The 20,129-nt window shown below is 38.3% G+C and overlaps 1 protein-coding gene across 1 annotated transcript in view; it reads left to right on the top strand.

Moving 5' to 3' along the window:
- The window catches only part of LOC104155770 (roundabout homolog 2-like), a 123,481-nt gene that overhangs the window by 51,778 nt on the left and 51,574 nt on the right, over positions 1-20,129 (top strand). The window contains exons 12-14 of the mRNA XM_009702043.1: positions 4,236-4,360; positions 7,123-7,294; positions 13,235-13,417. Coding sequence (XP_009700345.1) covers positions 4,236-4,360; positions 7,123-7,294; positions 13,235-13,417 — 480 coding nt within the window. The remainder of the gene's footprint in view (positions 1-4,235; positions 4,361-7,122; positions 7,295-13,234; positions 13,418-20,129) is intronic.

Raw genomic sequence — 20,129 nt, 5'->3', positions numbered from 1 at the left:
TAAGAACTACTGAAAAAAAGAGAAGATTTTGTACCTCCTGTCTATTTCTATAAAATACTTGAGGGATGACATTTTCTTTTACAAACCTCAGCTCCCAGCAGAGCCTGTCAGGTAATTTCCTACTTTAAAGGCCACTTTGTTCATGTGGAATAACTTTACACAGAGCGAAGATTTTAAAAACTTTTCTTGCCTACAGATATGTATAACTGACAGCCTAGAATCTGCTTTGTGGATAACCTTCAATGAGTCTGTTTACAAGTGTCTCTCCCAAAAAAACCATCAGCCTGTAACTCATAGTATTATCACCAGACAAATGTCAGCCCCTGTAAATAATTCTTCCTCTTGCTTGGGTGATATAGTTACATATTTCCAAGAGAAGATTAAGACATTCAGTAGATGCAGTTTTACAGATATTTCCTTTAATTCCTCACATTATCTTTGTTAATTATGTTGGTGTTCACATATTTCAAAAATAACATCAACTGAATGTTTAGTGATGGTGGTTTACTACTCATCCAATGAAGAAAGATGGCAGTCTATTTAAAGTTATCCCACTTGCTGTATCACTTGCAATTCCATTTTGATAATGAGCTTTTTTAGACTTGACTTTTAAAAAATGTCAGCTATGCTATTTTTAGAAAATAATTTGGAAGAGCGATACACGCGTTGGAAGTTTTTTGCGGCTTCAAAACAAATAGCCCTGATAAAGGCATAGTACGACCAAAAGGTAGTGGCAGCTTTCTGCTGGATTGAATTTTACATGCAATGTTACTTCTGAGGCCTACCTCCAAAAATCAATTTTGCGGCAGTTAGACTTTTCCTCTAGATCAGACATTTGTCACAGTTCAGTGTCCATCCATCTCCTGCCTCTTTGGCCTTGTGAAGGTAACAAATGGAATTCTGTTTGGCTGCGTCTGGAAAAGATGAGCAGCGATTTGGGTTCTTTCATATCTGTAAGAAGAAGCTGAGCACTGGAATAATTGACCTGTCAAGAAGCAGGCAAGGTGTTCTCCACAAGCCAGCAGCAAGGGAAATGAGAAAACGGTTTTAAAAATGTTATTTTTCAATGTGGTCTATTTAATAACTGCAGCAATGTCAGACGAGTGGCTTAATTTATATCATGGTGCCAGCTTACAGAGTGATATTATCAGAGAGAGGAAGCAGAACCGTTATATACGTCTGTGTGTATACCCATACAAAAAGGAGCCAAAAAAAAATTTTTATAATTTTCACTATTTCTTTCACACTTGCTCTAAAGATAGATGAATTATATTTTTTCAATTGCACCCACTGTTTTAAATCTCTTTTGGAATAACTTGGGGGAGTAGTATTTGTTCTGCATATTGTTTGTCACCACAAAAATATGACAGTCAGTAATGGAAGTGTCCTTAGTTCTTATCAGCTGCTGTCTGTCAACTCCTTCTTGCCTTAGTGCAGCTCTTAAAATGATACTTTCAGCTGCATTCATCAGCTGCAATTTTAATTTTGCTTCAAACTTACCATATATCCTCTGAAAAAACCACCCAACACACACTGGTAGAATATTAACTAGAATATTCATACAATATTTAATGCAAAGTTTAAATGCACAGACAAATGAATACAGTATGTTTTTCTTTGAATATTAGAGTATGGTACTAATTTTACATTTCTGTAGCATTCTCTCTCTCTCTCTGTTCCCCCCCCGCCCCCGTCCCCTCAGTATGTATATATAAGAAATTACATTTCTGAATGCCCTTTGTGTTTGAGGATGAAAGTTAAACCCCAAAATAAGTTATACAGTGTTAAGCTTTGCCATTTTTATTACTATTATTTTCACGCAAAATGTTGTTCTAATTATTATCATCGCACACATACATTTATTCATGGTTTTGTTGTTATTGAGTAACTTGAAGACTTTTAAAATGCTAATATTTTTACTGTGGCAAATTATTTCACTTGCTGTAAAATACACGATGCAACTATTAACGTCACCAGTTTTATGCTTTGCATGATTGCAAAGAGTAGCCCAAGGCCACCTTTCTGTGCTTCACTTGAGCTGGCTGGGAGTCAAATTGTCCACAATACAGCTCCATTTCTCCCCCCCAGTACACTGTTTCTCTGCATTATTCAAGGTCACAAGGATTCTAGCAAGCACTGTTTCCTTTGCAGCTGAACCAGCATCTGAAAATGTAGTTGTCAAAATGTGCAGCCTCACGGGATAGTAATACATGTGTCATTTTTCCTCTAAAATATTTTTTTCTGATGTAATCTTTCATGGTCCCTTGTCCCCACCTCTGATACCCTAGTTTTAATTTATGTGATTCCTGCAACAGGCTACTCCAACTCTTGAGGGTTGTCAAGGTAAGGATTTGAGCTCAGCTCCTTGAGCCTGTGCCAGGTCAAGTGCTGAGGAGCATCCGAAGCGGGAACATAGCCAGTCTCAAAGAGGCCACGGGGAACAGTAAGGAAATCTGAATTGACTCAGGAGACTTGAGTACTCCTGATATCTGTGGCTGTGTTTAGTTGTGTTAAACCTGCCAGGCTTTAATACAAAGATACCAGTGGCTCTTTGCTTTTCTGAGAATTGTGGTCCAAGGATATTCATGCAGTCCAGGAATATCTGTTAAAGATAAGATTAGAGTCTTGTTGCCATCGAGCTTAGCAGTGAAGGAGTCCTCTCTGGGTAGGAATACTGTAGACCAGGGTACTGGAGTCAGGGAGCCGTGACACATGATATGAGATGCCCAAAACCAGAGGGAAATCTAGATTTGAAATTGGAGCGGGGGGGGAGGGATAAATATTTTAGGTTCTGGTGCAAGCTCTGCTATAAGTCTTCAAAATCAGCTTCCATATTTCATATTAAATGTTTTAAGATCATATTAAAGGTGATGACAAATACATGGAAGAGAAATTCCGTAAGGAGTTATTAAAGGCAAAGACATCGCTCTGGAACAGAAAGTGTCTAAGCAACAGGCTTCTTCAAATTGGAAAATTGTCCTGGTGAGGTATCACTGTATACCTTTTTTAGTTCACACTTTCCTAGCCTCTTCCTATTAGTTTTGTTGAAGACTGGATGGATGGACTGAGATAAATGGACTAGATGGATCCTAGGACCAGTTCAGTGCAGCTGTTATCAATAATATTTTTTCCCCAGGGACTATACCTTTATATAATACACTCGACTTTGGTGACTTAGCTTGCCACTGCGGTGGAGTTTCAACATTTGCCTAGAAGTAAGGGAGGGGAGAGGGGGGTCCGCAAGAAGTTGTAAGTGGCTGAGGAGGGACATATGCCATGGCCCTCTGCCAGGGCAGCTATAGCTATGGTGGGAGAGCCCCCGCGTGGGGATGCAGCAGATGCTGACAGAGGGGACTTGGTATCGGAGCTGCTGTGCCCCTTCCCAAACAACGTGTCCCAAGCCAACAAAAGCGCCTTGCTGCTGGTGTAGCTGCATGAGGGGCTTTGCCAGCATGGCTTTGATCACTAACAGCTATGATTTTTTTTTTCTTTTTTCTAGCCAACATAGCAGGGCTGGCAAGCAATTGTCTTGTAGATATGGCCTTGATATGCAGTGACCAGCCAAACAGCTGTGAATGGTTGAGCTGAACAGGACTCTGAAGAGAGAGCAATTTGCCTAGGGAAAAGAGGATATAAGTATATATCTGACCTAACTTAGCACCTCCCCTGTTCACTGGCATTTGATGTAAAGCCCTGAACACTTGAACCCTTTTCCACCTAGGAGTTGCAAGGTTTTATGTTTAAAGCTGTTAAGTTAATGTCTTCCTGGAGAACAAATAGGAAACAAAAAAAAGATCCTTGAACATCTGCTGCTCACATTATTATTAGACTGTGTGGGGAAAGAAGAATCAAAACACTTTTCAGGCCGGGTGAAACAGCCTGTTGTTATAACTTAGTTGATATATCCATAACTATCCATGCATATTACGGAAAACAAATGCAAGCGTGAGAATAATTCCAATGCAAACTTAAGAAAGGCTAAATATAAATAAATGAGGTGTGATTTGTATTGATTCTCCATTGCTACAAATTCCACATTGTCATTCAGCGCTATGCTTCTCTTCAGAAAGACATTTTTCAAAATTGTCACTGCCTAACAAAATGTGCATACCTAGGCCTGCAGGGAGGGTGAACTTTGTATACAGTCTGCTTGCTTGTACAGCGATTCAGCAAAATTCGTGCTCTAGCAAATGGATTAATGTCTTGCTTCTGTTTGTTCCCTCTCCTTGGTGTAGCTCCAAGTGCCCCTCCTCAGTCTGTTACTGTCCTGACAGTTGGAAACCACAACAGCACAAGCATCAGCATCTCCTGGGATCCTCCCCCTCCAGATCACCAAAATGGAGTCATCCAGGAGTATAAGGTAGAAACGCTCTGTTTAAGGAAACAGCCTGCTTGAATTACAGAACAATAGCACTGTTTATGGATTTAAAATCTGACAGCATTTATAGCGGCCCATAAAATTATATGGAGAAAGAGGACTGACTGCTTATGGAATTATATTTTTTATTATTTTTGTTTTTAGCCAGTACTACTGTTATATTAAAAGCAAAAATACCGTAAGCTAGATCTGGAAGAGAGCTGTAATTGCTAGCTAGTTTACAGTCCTTCTCTTTCTTGCTTTTCCCTGCTGTGGATTGGGAAGAAAGGGGTTTTCTGTTAAGAGCTTCTGCACTCTCAGGACGTGTGCCTTCAATCTGGCAGAAAAGCTGGCAGGAAAGATACCTCTTCTTTCCCCTGCAAAAATGCTAATCCTAACACTTCAAGGTCAAAGTCAAGGACTGTGACTCAGGAGAATACAAGACTTCTTCTGAGTACTGTCTCTGTCAAGATTCACAACTTAAAGTGCTAAGTTGTTTGCTCTGAGGAGCAGGTTGAACACCACTACTATATCCAGAGTGTGTTATATGAGAGTTGCCTGCATTGGTTGTATTTTCTCCTTCTTTGTTGCTATGATGGCTCAAAGTATCCACTCCTTGATATATCATCTTAAATTTTGTTGTAGTCTGTAATTCCCCACTAAGCTCAATTTTGTACAAGTATATTTTCACAACATGGAAAAAGTGCAGTGTGTTAATATGTGCAGTGTGAACTATGGAGAAAATGATCCGGCAAGGTTCAGCATTGTCACAGGCTTGTGACCATGGGACACACTCTGTTAAATAACTTTTCTGTGGCTGGCTGGCTTGTATATCTACTGTGAAATTTTTAATTGAAATAGAGCAGGACAGCTTTCGTGACAGTCGCACAAAGAGTGGAAGTGGTGGATGCAGCTTATTTCACATAAAAAGATGTAATTTTTTTTTCACTGGTGTATCTTGAGGGAACACAGCATCAAGAAGGGAGAAAGTGCTTGGCTTTTAAATAAACTCATAGGTCAACCTCTTCCAGCTTATTGCTTGGTCAGAGGGATGCAGTAAATGCTCACAATATTTATCTTTAGCATAGCACTTCTTTTGTTTTGCGTTTAGTCAATATCAAGATTTATTAATCCCAGTATTTTATTGATCTCATTTTCATATCAATTAATAATTATCTTTTGGCTTAATTAATCTTGATACTGACTCCAGTGTAGGTCAATATTAACTATCCAGGGCTTATGGGCAAATAAATAAAGCACACTTCTAAACTACAAAATATGTAGATTATGAAACAAAGTGGGCTGATGGTTAATAAAGCCATGTTCCAGGTGAGTGCTCAGACTTCTAGGCTGTTTATAAAAACAGCTGAAGTCACTACCTATTGCATCCCTTCTGCATTAGATTAGGTGGCTGCCTGATTAGTGAGCTGGCTACAGTGAAGGTACTGCAAAGAGTCTTAAGACTTCATTGAGTATAAAATGACTGCTGTGATTTCACAGTGTATTTTCTAACAAATCGAATGCAGAGCTGTTGATTCTACTTCAAGCATCAGGGTACCTGTGTTATTCATTTATGAATTAAATGTCTTTAATTAGGGGCATCTCATAACTGCTGTAACCTAAGACCAGGACAGACAAGGAATGAAAGAATGAATGCAATAGTTTCGCACACTGATACATTCTAAGATCCACTTGAGCTTAGGAGAACAAGGATTTCTTTTGCTCTCCAAATCTTCCTCAGTGTTTCACAGAACAAAGATAAGATGTAATAAAACACTGAGCAGGGTCAAAAATAAGGGTAAAGAGAGCGTTGCTGTTGCTTAGACACATCAGTTGGTTGCTGATAGTGGTTCCACTGATAGTGCTTTCTTCTGCTGTTCATAATTATGTAGTGTACATGTGGTATCTTTATGCAGTGATTTTCTTGAGTGGTAGTAAATGCTTTCTTTAATAATACAGAAGCAGTATATGCAGATAACATTCAATCAAGAAGAATCCCTAAAAGGTTTTAGTTTTGAAACTTCTTGGGAAAAGCCTATGGAAAAATGCAAGAGAGAGAAAACACTGTGAAATTGTAGACCATTCTCATCACAAAATGCCAATTGAGATTATAGAGGGATTTTCTGTTTAATTAGAGAGTAATTGAGTCAGGAACTGATATCTGGATTCCTGAACAATGTAAGTAATCAGAAAAGCAGCAGTAGAAAGTGAGTTTGTGCTTACTCTGTTTCAGAAATTTTACATATCCCTGTTGTCCAGGGAAAGGAAGTTGAAAAGAATCTTGAAAATTATTTCTTCTTTAGTACTTTAAGAATTGTTTCAACCTTTGCTTGTATTATTTGGTGTCCTTTTGCTATTCAGTGGGAAATTAAGAATGAAAAAAATGTGGGGTTTTTTTTAGGAAAGGTTTGGTGGTAATCATATTACTGAACATGATTTCAATTAATGTATAACGCCTCTTTTTCACTTGGATGATTCTGGTCTGTGCTTCTAAGCATTGCAATCACAGAATTTGCACTCCATGGAGAGCCAGAGTCCAGAGAGGTATTTGCAAGCAGTCTTTGCAGCTGACTTGGCCCTATGCTGGTCTGGGATAGCTCGCTGAGCTAAATCATCCCCATTCCAGCTCCTCCTGGATAGTAACATTGTTAAGAAGTCCAAAATAAGAGATTGTCATGCAGTGCCTTGATATGTCATATCTATGTGCGATTGTTTATGAGTATGAAGAATTTCGTATTTTTTTAACGCATCAACTTTTGTCCCAGATCTGGTGCCTAGGTAATGAGACTCGATTTCATATCAACAAAACAGTAGATGCAGCCATTCGGTCTGTAGTAATAGGTGGCCTGTATCCAGGTATTCAGTACCGTGTGGAAGTTGCTGCAAGCACCAGTGCAGGTGTGGGCGTAAAAAGTGAGCCGCAACCCATAATAATTGGTAAGTGATTGTCTATTTTGTTGTTTTGTTTTGCCTGTTTCAACTTTCAGAAATGCTTTCATAAATCACCTCTGGAAGCATAAAAATCCGTGGAGCAAAAGATGAGATTTGAATAGAGCTAGTTAGCTTTTAACGTCCCACTGCCTGCTGATGTTGTGTCTTCTCTTTATGCAGAGCTCTTGCAGCCAATGGAGGGAAATATGTTTCTGAGACATATGAGAAAATGCAGATTATCTAGTGAAAATGATTTTTATTTTTTTTTTAAATGAATTTACCGCTTCTGCAGGTGGACGGATTTATGGAACTGACAGCTCCCTTTTCTTCCTGTTCAAGTGACTGTAATATTGCCTGACTCATACCATTGGTGCCTAAGGCACTATTTACAGTTGGTTTTCTGAACATTTGAAGTCAGTGTTTCTCAGGTATCCCGAGCAGATGAGTTTCCTCTGTCAAAGAATAAGTGGCCTCTAGTCCAAATAGAGAGCAAAGGTAGTATTATGATCTCTGCCTTTGAAATGACTGTTTCTTAGTAGTGTTAGGGAAACACAGATTCTGTTTCTTCTGGAATTCTTCTCAAATACAAAATATAAAGGCAGGATCAATTTGGGAAGGGTAAGAATAGGAGAAGTAACCATATTTAGCAAAACTGAATTGAACTGTGTGGAGCAGCACCTCTTTTGAGTGCATAATACAAGAATTTTCTTCTTTTTATCTGTATGATCTAATCACATTATTACTTAAATGAGCTTTTGTTTGTCTGTGAACCTTTTGTTGTTATTAAATATTTTCTTTCTAGAAAGTATTGTCAACACAATATCCCAAACACGGACTATTCTGTTATGTGTAGACCTTTAGAAAAGACCATCTCCTAAGCATTGCTTGAATATTTGACGATACACAGATTCCCTGTGCATCAAAACAGAAAATGGGGTACATCAGGTTTGACTATATCGTCAGTGGAGAAGGAAATGTAAGAGCGGAGGTTAAGGTCGCAATGGTTTTAGAAAAAGGCAGCCACAGAGACACCAAAGAAAAGAGGGGAAAAAAGTTTTGTAGAACCGAAAGCAAGAAATTTATTTTTGAAAATGCAAGAAATCTAACATCTGATAAGCCTGAATTTTGGAGCCCTGTGCAAATAACTGATGTTGTGAGACTAGTCTGTCACTGCATTCGCTTTGAGCAGGACTTCTTTTTCTTATTCCACTAGAGAGTCCATCCAACCAGGCACTAAACTCACTGGGCTTGTTCCAGCAAAACACTTAAGTGTGTTGCATTTTAAAAACGTGAGTAACCTGGTGTCACTTAACATGTTGTGAGTTAAACTTGCACCAAAGTGCTTTGCTGGATGATTCCCAGAACTCTCAGCCCTGCACCTTGGTACAGCCCCTCATCCTGACTTTTTTCTTAAGAAAAATGGCTAGTATAATCAAGAGTTAAATGTGGAGAGATCTGTATTCTTGCAGGAAGGAGGAAAGGGGTGTTAGGATGCAAATAAAGTACAAAAGAAAGAAAAAAGTTATTTGGCATTTAGAGATACAATTTTGCATCATTAAAATTACAGTGATATTTACTTGTTCCTTTAATGATTCCGGAATATCTGCTTCAACAAGTTTTTCTGGTGGCATCCTTGCACATTTAAGAGTCCTTTGCGTGAGAAGTAAGGGACAGTCTTTTCTGTTTGGGTTGTGTTTCTGTTCTCATTTTTATTTTCCCTTTTGGGAGTCCAAAGATGGATGTGATTATTACTTTATGGTCTGTATCTCCCTTTTCTTTAGGTCCCATTTTTCTACTGCTTATGAATTGCTGGCAGTTATTTCTCAAACTATAAATTGGCTTGATAAAGGTAACAGGGTTTAAAGAGATACCATTTCTGGAAAATTTGAGTTGGTACCACTCAATGTTTCACTGAGAATCAAGAACATAAAATAAGAAAATGAATCTTTTAGGTAAATTTAAAAAAAAAAATTACGTGGATTACACATGAGCTAATGAATAAACCTCAATACATCATCATGAATGGGAAAACATTATTCAGTGGTTGTATTATAATGGAGTCCTATATGGCCTGGTGCTTAGCTGTGCTGTTTAACTGCTGGCAACCAGAATGAACAACTGCAGAAATGTCGAATTATGGGGAGAGCCGGTCAGTGATGCAGAAGAGTAAAGCCACGTTGCTAAACAGTACAATTTTCGTTGTCATGAAATACAGAGTTCGGTGTATAAAAAGAAAGAAGATGTTATTCTCAAATATAAGATATGTTCTTCTAAGAAGTTTTTTTCTCTGAGAATAACTGATTTTCATGGTAGATTATCAACTACTGACTTCCCAGACCAATTCTAGATAAGACTCATGACAATCCGGAAAGTAAAACCAGGACAATATGGAGCAGGAGGAAGTGTATTTCTTTAGTTAGAAATTGTGTCACTGTTACAGGAATCCTGTGCCCATACTTCAACCAGGACACTGAAAAATTTTATAGAAGACTTAAAAGGAATCAAGAATAATATTTTTGTGATCACTATTGCTATGCTAAAAAATTTCAGTTGGAAAACCAGAAATAAAATTGGAGATAACGGCAATGGTGGTTAATGGTATAGCTATTATTTCTCTTCATCAGTTGGCCTATTCACTCTTGCATTCCATCATTGGCATAATAATATGAGGAACAGCTGCAAACTTTCACAGTAATAGGTACAATTGAATCTGATGTGTCTAATTAATTTTTGGTCCGACAAATTAGTTTTGTTCTTCATTACTCTCCAATGGGAGGAAGACATTATATTTCATTATGTTTTTGTCTTCAGGAACAATGGAGCGTTACAGGTCGCACACTTGCCTTGTCTATGTTCTAATTAGTTGAACTGACAGCATTGTTACAGAAACACCTGCAGTATATAAAATAGTACACTGGTACCTTGGGTGACATATTTATTACTTCTGCTTAAGTATTATATCAAGAAATATAAAATTAATGCCATTTGTTTCCCCAAACCCCAACGATTATATTAATTTTATCAAACGTTAGTGGGTAACATTAATCTGTATCCATTTATTTTTCAGTCGTCAAATTTACAAAGCATATGTTATTTTGACATTTAAATGAATTATTACTTTTGCAGTTGTAATTGCTAGGCACTGAAGGGTAAGAGCAAACAACCAGACTGCAAACTTTAGAAGATCATTTGGAGACAGATTGCACCTTCCCCTGGAAGAGTGGGAGAGCGTAAAGTCCACTGAAAGCTCTCCCCAGGCTCTCTGCAGTTTGCTGTCACATCCTCCATTCTCAAAAGACTGGTTTCTGACTTTAGAGAAGAAATTGGGATCTTCAGACTTTTTGGAGGCTTTAGTGGGAAGTAGTTGTTGTTTTCTTGAGTCCAGGACCATCTGCTCCCGAAAACAGTGTCTCTGAAGTGTTTCCCTGCCTGCTCTTTCCCACGCCAGCACGGCTGCCTCCGAAGCAGCACCGATATTACCTGGGTCCTCACCGTCCCGCTGCTTTTACCTGTCCTCCAAAGGGCACAGAAATTAACTGAAAGTTAATGGCAATTAGAGCAACATCAACTCCCATGCTGATTTCTACTAGAAAATCAATTGTGTGCCTGGAAGAGCATGCCGTAGAGTGCCTCTTTCTATTAGTTTTACTCTCAGCACTTCTGCTTTCAGCACTGGGGTGCACCTATGGATTGGTTCCATGGGCAGAAAAAAAGGGGAAAAATCTGATAAAGGAGCCACCACTGCCTGCCTGCCTTTTACTTGTCACAGGTGCTTGCTGAGTTTTATTCCCTCTTACTGCATCAGGACTGGAAACCATCCGGCCTTTGGCAGCAGCAAGACAAAATAGGAAAGTATGAGAAAGGAGAGCTGCAGCTACCAGCCCTGACGTTAGTAAAGCTTACCAGTGTGGCCAGTACAGACTAGTACATGATACCAGTACTGGCGTACTGCCTTTTTATACATTAGCAGGTGTAGTCTGTCAGCATCCTTTCGTGGGACCTGTTTTGTTTGTGGGAAGCCTGTTTTGTTTCATGCACAGAACTACTGAAAGCAAGCCAAGCTCTAGCACAGTTTCAGCAGTCTGTTTGCAGAAGCAGACGGTCATCATTACTAAATATTGACATGGTGCTGAAAGAGAGAAGGCTTAATAAAATCACCGAGACCATTAACAGTGTGATAGCAATGTAATGCAGCGCATTGCATTTCTTCCTGAGTAACTCAGTCCAGCTCTGAACACAACTTAGGGCCTTAAGCTGAGACTTGGCTGGGGCAGAGCTGGTCCCTGCCGGGGCAGGGAAGGGGAGGGATCCTCATTCACAACTTGACCGGTGTAAGCTCTGGGTCTCCTGCAAACAGGTGTCCCTGGAAGTAAAACTGCAAGTGTCAGACTTCTTGCATCTGCTTTAGCCGACGACCTTGTTTGTTTGCTTTAGGCTGAAGCCAGTGTGCTGACAGAGGGGCTGTTCTGTTGAAAGAAGTGAGCAGTAAATGTAACTGTTGATGAATTATAGAAGAGGAATACGTACATTCTTAAAGCAAGGCATAATGCTGCAGTAGTTTTCATAATTTCCTCTGAATGACCATTTCAGTGTTTTATTGCAATATTCTACTACCTTTACGTGTGTGTGATAGACTCTCGTGATTGAGAATCATATTATTTGCATCTTTTTTGTCTCAGTACAGTAGCTACTCTTGCAGCTCTTCAGCATGCATACAGACATCTAAAAATACTGCATAAACATTTCAAGGATTGAGCTTATATAAATGCTTTTACCGGAAATGATGGATAATTCTTTCACCAATTTCAGAACTGCAGATGTGGGCAGTTTATATCAAATGTACATATAATCAATATTCATATTTTTTGCAGAAAAATGTGTTCCGCATTTCCTAATTTTGAAACTAACCATTTTTGACAAGGGAAAGTTTGAAGTAGAAAAGTGCTGGCCCTAGAACTATATGCTTTAGCATTTCCTGAATTTCCATTCACGTTTTTTATGAGCGTTTGTTTTCAAGCCAGACACCAAGCTTTTCCTTTTAGAAAAGTTCCGTTTTAGAGAAAGATGGGGAAAAAAACAGTGGGAGAATCTACTGTAATTTACAGTTTTCTAATGTAATATACACAATTTAAGATCCTATGTAGTAATTTTTGATGCATGTCACTTTAATTGATATTCTGTGTCATAATTATTTCTTACAGGTAGATGTTAAGAATTTTTCATGCATATTCTAGGTGAAAAAAATAGCATCTGTTGCTGTGATTGTTTAGAGCGTGCAGTTAACTAGTGATTTTCTGCTTTGTGTCAAAGCTGGTGCACTTAGGATTTGTATGGATTGTTTTCCTCATGAAATAATTGCTGGAAAATGCATCTTTGCCCCAGTTGAAAATCCATATATTTTATTTTAAATTTGGAAACTCCAGCATGCAACATAAAAAAATGAGTTAAGAATTTTTGGCATGATGACAACAATGAGAGAAAGAACTGTCTTTTGATGTTGTAGCATATTTTGTATTTGGATTCCCGATTTGGAAAAAGCTGTTTATTGATTGCTTGATTTATTTTTTTTTGATTGGTTTCCTATGATCCATTTTCTCATCATTGTATTCTGTCTGTAATTATGTAAAAACAAGCCAACAAACATATGTGTTGTTAAAAAAAAATGCTCTGGACTGTCATCTGTTAGATTACTTGGGAGAGTGCTATAGAGCTATCTTTTCGAATATCTGTTTGCAAAATTGCAAGAGATTATGGATTTACTTTCTAGAAACATTGGTTTTGAGATGTGCATTGGTACTCATGAAAGCTCTCCTACTGTGGATAATTCTTTTGCGGTGCATTACTGTTGTTTTTGTTTTTTTTAAAAATTTTCATTTGCAGTACTTGGTTCCTGTTTATATTACAGAATCCCTAGTAACAACGTTCTGTCAAACTTCTTTTGTGCAGGAGGTCGTAACGAAGTTGTCATCACTGAAAATAACAACAGTATAACTGAGCAAATCACTGATGTTGTCAAACAGCCTGCCTTTATAGCTGGCATCGGTGGTGCATGTTGGGTAATTCTGATGGGTTTCAGCATCTGGCTCTACTGGCGCAGAAAGAAGAGGAAGGGGCTCAGCAATTATGCTGGTAAGAACATTAACCATTTATTACCATCTCCTCAGGTTCTGTCATGAAGAGAACAGGTGCTGTTAAACCTACTTAAAAAACATGTTGACCTTACAGCAGAGGTGGCCTGGGTGAATTTGGTATGCTTGTTTTAAATGTATGCTGTGAAAATGCTGATGTATGAGAAGCTTCAAATGCATTGCTCGGTACCACATTTCACCATTATCATAAGACAGTCTTTGTTTTTACATCTCCAGCCCATCTAGCATAAAAATGTACAAAGAGGATTAACTGTACCTCTTGCTCCTTGCTGAGAAGGCACTCTGTTAGCAGTCCAACTCCATTTATGTGCTCAAATGTGAATTAGACTAGACCCTTACAAGGAAGGTTAGAAAGAGTATTTGGTCATCTTCTTCATTCCCATGCATTTCCGTGTCTTTGAAGCCATGTGCATGGGAATGAATGGAGGTACTTAATCAGTGACTCCATACCTATAGCTGGAGGAGAAGAGAGTGATGTATTAGACAGAGAAGTGTGGTCAAAATTTACATATGACAGAAGCCATAAAAAGTTTTGTCTTGGAGGTAGAACTCCTTGGAATGCCCTCACAGTGTCATCCTTCTTGCACCAAATGTGTTGCTCCAGTTACAAATCGGTTTTTGAAAACTACATTTGGAAAAAGAAATACATTTGCCAAATGAAAATATTTTCTTTCTCCCCCAACCTGTTTGTTTTGGGTATTATTCTGTGCTTCAGGATTCTTGTGGATTTTTAGGAAGTTAGGTGAATTGCCATAAAGTAGGTCACTCTGAAGCCTAATTTAACACAAAAAAGCTGTTCTTCACGTATTGGGGTAGGTTCTCTTGTAGTGCTTATTAACATTTAGAAAGAGAAAACATTTCCTTTTTGAGCAAGATTTGCACAATTGAGGACACAGCATATTTAATGTTGACATTATATCACACCGAAGTTACACTAGTACTGTTCTATTTACAAGTTATCACATGCAAACCTGAGGACACAGGTTCCCTAAATGGCTGTGCATCTCTTACAACTTCCCAAAACCCAACATTCATTCCCTGCTCGCAGCCAAACAGCCTTATGCCTCCTCACCTTGGTGTTAGCCATCATCAGACTCCTCAATGTCCTGACTGGGCTCCCTAAACCAGAAGGAAACTATTCTATGTTGGTTTTCAATCCTTCCTACTGGATTAGTTTTCCACTGGCTTAGTGAAACAAGGCAGCCCAAGAAGAAATCAGATGAGCAGTGGAAGCAGAGGGAGGAGAGACCTATTGAGTGGCTCTTGGACTGACTCCATTTCTGTGGAACCTCATCTTGCATCACCATGTGGCCTGTATCAGTCATAGGTTCTGCTCTTTGCCAAGGTGTTTTCTTCTTTCCTTTAACAGCCATGACTTTTACTCTCCGAGAGGTGGGGTAGTGTTAATTGAGAAACTAATATATATCACACACTCCTACAGATGTGTTTATATGAAATATCAGTCTAGATCCCAAGATTTTTCATATTAAGAGACAGCAGTGCTGTTACTCCTCTTAGGAAACAGTCCTATACATAAACTTTGGTCACAAGCTAAGACTACTATTTTTTTTTTAAAAGCAGAATTATTAGTCTTGTATGTGAGTTGGCATGTTGGGGGTGGGGGGGAAGATTGAGAACAAAGTCTTTTATGCCTTAAAATGCGTAGCTGTAAATAATTAGAATGATCGTTATAAACAGTGTGTCTCCTGCAACTCATTCCTTCTCATGGTGTTTGCTGCATTTAAGTGTGATGTGAACATTGCGTCATGACACAGAATTCTCATCATCAGGTTATGAAATAGTGTATGCTTTCAGCAAGGAAAGGTCATAACAGATCATGCTTCAAAATTCATCCTAATGTTTACACTTTGGAGAACAGCATGTCCACAGAGAAAGTCTTTAAATGTGATTGTAAAATTCACTGCTCACCTTTCCAACCATCATTTCTCATTGGCTGCTGGCTGGTTAGTGCTTTAAGCTCAACTGTTATGTCCTGCTTATGATATTCAACCACCACTGAGTAAACTCCAGAGGAAACTCGTGCCCTGCAATTAGCGCTTATTATCAGGGTGTGTAACTCACAATGTGTTTGCTTTCTTGTTTTGCAGTTCAGTCCTTCACCTTCACCCCTGCAGGTACTGTCCATTAGTCTGTCTCTTACCTCACCAACATGTCATTGCAAACATTAGCTATCTAAGTGTTTATGAACAAGTGAGATATGCAGAATCAAAACCAAATACAAGGAGAAATACCTCTGCTGCCTATACGTGATAAAAATGTAGCATTCATTCTCCTATGGATTCCAGGGGAACACAAAGTCTACCACCATGAATATCTCTGTTATTATAATTCTGCATACTTCTCACTCATCCAACTCCTCAAAATAATGCTGTTTTGAAAGTAATTTGCAGGACAAGATGCTTGAACTAATTCAACATAATCAAGCATTAGTCGAATATAACTGAATTTTGATTTTAAAGCTCAAAAAAAGTATCTCAAACGTTTTTGAAGATCTAACTAGAGAAATGGAACTTTCTTCCACATTAGCTGTTAGTTGCATATACATTGGCCTTACCATGAGATCTTCAGATCTTCAAGCAGTCTGGTGATTAACCTGTGCACGCGTTGTCTTTACGGTGCTTTTGAAATTGGAGCATTTGCTTTTTTTCTGCCTACCCAATTCGAAGCCGATATCTTAGTTTTTGTAGCTTTAATAAACATAGCATACGGTAGACCATCATCGTAAGCATAATTAAAGATACATGAAGAATAAACGAAGTGTGGCTGAAACAGCAGGTTGCAAACAGCTTAGTCAACATATGGATAGCCAGGAAAAATAGAGTGTACAATTAATAGTAATAATTAAGGCAAATAATTAGCTTCTGCTCTCATACCTAAGCTCGAGATTCAAAAACTCAAAAATAATTATACCTCAGTGTTAAAGTGTAAAAGGCTGATAAATCTCGGCATTTTCCAGCAGAAGTCTCTAAAGTTTTTTGCATGTAGCTTGGCTGCTTAGTTGCATTTACCAAAGCTGTCTCTTCTTCTGTCCCCTCTGCCATCTATGTGATAGAGCCCAGTCTTCCTTTTTTTCCTCATGCTCAGCTAGCTGCTTTCTCACTCTTGCTTATCTTCAGTCACAGTTTGAGTGTTTAGCCTAGCAGGAAAAAGCAGATGACTGTCGAGGCAGATGAGCGAGGGTGGTGGTGTCTGCCCCAGAGACCTGTGACATTGTGAGGGAGGAGTGTCCTCGTGGAGAAGCTCTGGGGGCTCAGGAATTGCTCCTCTGGCTTCCGGGCAGGTTTGTTCAAGTTAATCTAAGTTGTGGCACAACACATCCTACCCTAAACTCTTCACTTGCTTTTCTTTGAGACACAACATAAGATTTTTTCCAAAATGAAATAATGCATCTTTGCATTCGGTTCCTGTGATTATGCCGCTGTCAGCTGTCTGTAACTGTGGTGAGTTTTTTCCATTGCCTTTGTAGCATACATTGGCATGACACAGGGCTGTGCTGGAGCCACAGTGACTGTCCATGATTTGGTGCAGGTGATCCACATGTGCTGGGCAGCTAGGATATGTCAGAGGCACTGCCAAAAATTTGCTTTTTTAAAAAATATTTTTGACATCTCATGGACTTTATAGAACTGTAATAGCACGTAGTTCTGTTTCCTGGCCTATAATCATTTCTGGAGGCACTGCGAAGCTAAGTCATCCAGTAGTCAAGTCCGTCCCCCTCAAAAAAAATTCATTAATTTAAAAAAAAAAGTTGTTTTTATGAAGGAACATAGTCATGTTTTTTATCTTTATACCCAGAGTTCCCTAATAAACATCGTTAGTCCTCTAATATTTGAATTTGCCATTGGTAATATCATTTAGACAAACATATCTATGCTTGTGAAGGTTTGATAGCACTCACAACTGTATGTTGTTCCCTTCAAAGTTATGATTCATAAACAGTTTGGTTTCAGATCTAAATATTTAGACAGTGGTCTGTAGCTTTCAGAATCTCATCAGAGACAGCTGTCAATAAGGTTTTACTAAAGATGAATTTATCCTAATATGCTCAGATTTTAGAAGGTGCACACTTTTTGTTCAGACATCTGCTTTAAATTTTTCCTTCAGAAAGTGGCAGAACATACAGATTTGACCATGTGAGAAAGAGAACTGAATGCATTAGTGGAACATTCATGCACTTACTCTTTTTCAGACACAAACCAAAAAACTAGTTTTTCAGTTATTTCTGATGTAAATGGATTTTGTTTTGTTTTTCTTCTGTTGTATTTGCATATACGTAGAACTTAAAACACTAAAAATAGTTGTTTAAAAGTCTGGATTCTACAATTATATAATTACTTGCTAAAAAGTGTTCTTTCAGGTTGTTTTCAGATTATGGGTCATTCACTGGGACTATTTGTTTATTAGGCTCCTAAGAGGTATAATTTCTGCTGTGTGATTAAACTACTGTAGCACTGTGTAGGAGAAGAGCAAACAGCAAATGTCAGACAATTGGTAAAGATTTGTGCCAGAGAAGAGTAATTGATCGAGTTAAATTCATTAAGTTTTTTGTCCTTGTGAACATTTTCATAAGCACGGATCAATTGCTCAGATGGTCACAAATAAAGTGACACTGAAAATCACAGCTACATCTTTTTACTTATTTTCAGTTGAACTGACCAGTAGTTACTGAGCCGCAATTCTGTACATCACTATTTCTCCACTTCACTTTCCCCCATCATAATTCACCAGGCACTGATTCTCAGTAATACCAGTACTACAAAACATACAATTTTCAACTATGTTTGTTAGATTACTACTGGTAAGTAGCAGCGTCATCATACACAGCTGTACAAGAAGTATACATTTTCAGGACCGTGACATACTATCAACCAAACCAAATCTGGCACAGAGACACTAAATACAAATGTTATCCCTTTTCAGTCATCTGTTCTGTGGCACCAAGGATGGATTGGCCTTATTTTTGTGAGTTTCTGTAAAAGCTCAAGTACTGCTGCACTGGTTTTTGGGGGGTTTTGTGGTTACCTTTACTCAGGTTGCCTGGATATAAACACACACTGTGGGTTTCTACATGATACAAGAAAAGATAGATGGCACAAAAGAGATACTTGACCACCTCTCATATAATAGATGAATTATTTCATTCCCATATTACGATGACAGAACAGAATTTGTTTATTTTGTACTGGAAGTTGCAGTTCTCTTTCCACATTTTGGTATAAGAACTTCCACAAAAAAAGGCATGGAATCCATTTGTAGAAATAAGAGAAATTTCATTTATCTGCTCATCTTTCCTGTGCCCTCAAACTCATTGTTGTGCCAGTACCCACTCACTTGAATACTCAGGTGTTTTCAAGTCTCTAGGCCATTAGTCATGCAAAGAAAGTAAATATGTATTTTCACTTATGAGTAGGTAAGCTTATTTAGTGACTAGTGCTCCTCGGGATTAAAGATTTCATGAAACTGAGTAAACAACACCAAATTAAAAATAGATAAAGACTTATGGAATGTTACACATTTTATGCACAACTTCTGAAACTGTTAAAAGAGCATAAATTATTTGACAGAATCATCCAAAGGTAGACAGAAGATTTGGTGGAATTTTTATATGCTGATTATCTGTTCTGAGTTAATGCTTATTAAAAGAGGATTAATCTACATTCATATTTGAGGAACAGCTTATCAGAAAAAGGAATGAGACTTGGCTGGCAACATTAAAGTTTTCATTTGCAGTAGGAAAATGTGGCCTACTAGAGATAGGCATGCAGAAAGCTTTCTAAAGCTTTCTAAAGCTTTCTTGCCTCAGAATGTCAACTTACTATACATTCGTATTTTTCCAATTCTAGCAGGCATGAAGATTAAGTTTAACCTTGTCAGATAATATTAGTAAATGGTTTGGGTACTTCCTTATATATTTAATAAAAAGCACGTGAAAAGCTCCTTAACGTATGCTGTTCTTCATACAAATATATACAATATCATTTCCTTAAATATTTATACATTTAAAATGCACTTTGGATTATATTTCTGCATTTTTACAGTCCTTGAAGTATAAGCTGGTGGGGATTCCTTCAAAATCTCTATGCAAAGGTTATTTTTTCATCTTCTTTTGAAAACCAATCTCATCCCCACAGGTCTTGAGCCTTTCTAAGAACATATATCAGATGCAAAGAGTGCTGAAAGAGCTTTTTTGCTTCCTTGGTGATAAAAAGCAAGGGAGATGGGTCGGTCAGTGATAGGGACATCCTTCCCTTCCTCCTCTTACATTACCCCTTGAAATTGCTCTGCTTCTTTTTGAAGTGGAGACAGGATGAATAAAGCCAGCTGTCTGTGTGTTTTATTTTTACAGTGACATCTACAAGCCTGCATTGCATTAAGTATGCTCCTATTCAGGCATTTAGACTTGTTTTGTAATTGCAGAAATCAAACTGCAGGCAAAAATGCTGACAAAACGTACGGCAGGAATGATAAACATAGTGCTTGTGTTGGCAGCCTGACCATATCTTCTGTTGTTAGCTGTCTTTCCTTTCACAATATTGATGCTAAAAGAAAGGCACCTCCTCTATCCAGCCTCAGGTAGCCCATTTATGGATGGCATCAGGAATATGATTTGTTTTCTGTAACATCCTGATGACATGTCTGCAGTTCAAGAGGAATTTTGACTAGCTTAGTTG

The sequence above is a fragment of the Cariama cristata genome, unplaced genomic scaffold (genome assembly GCF_000690535.1).
Source record: "Cariama cristata isolate BGI_N322 unplaced genomic scaffold, ASM69053v1 scaffold11536, whole genome shotgun sequence".
Taxonomy (NCBI): domain Eukaryota; kingdom Metazoa; phylum Chordata; class Aves; order Cariamiformes; family Cariamidae; genus Cariama; species Cariama cristata.
This window is presented reverse-complemented; position numbering and strand designations above follow the sequence as displayed.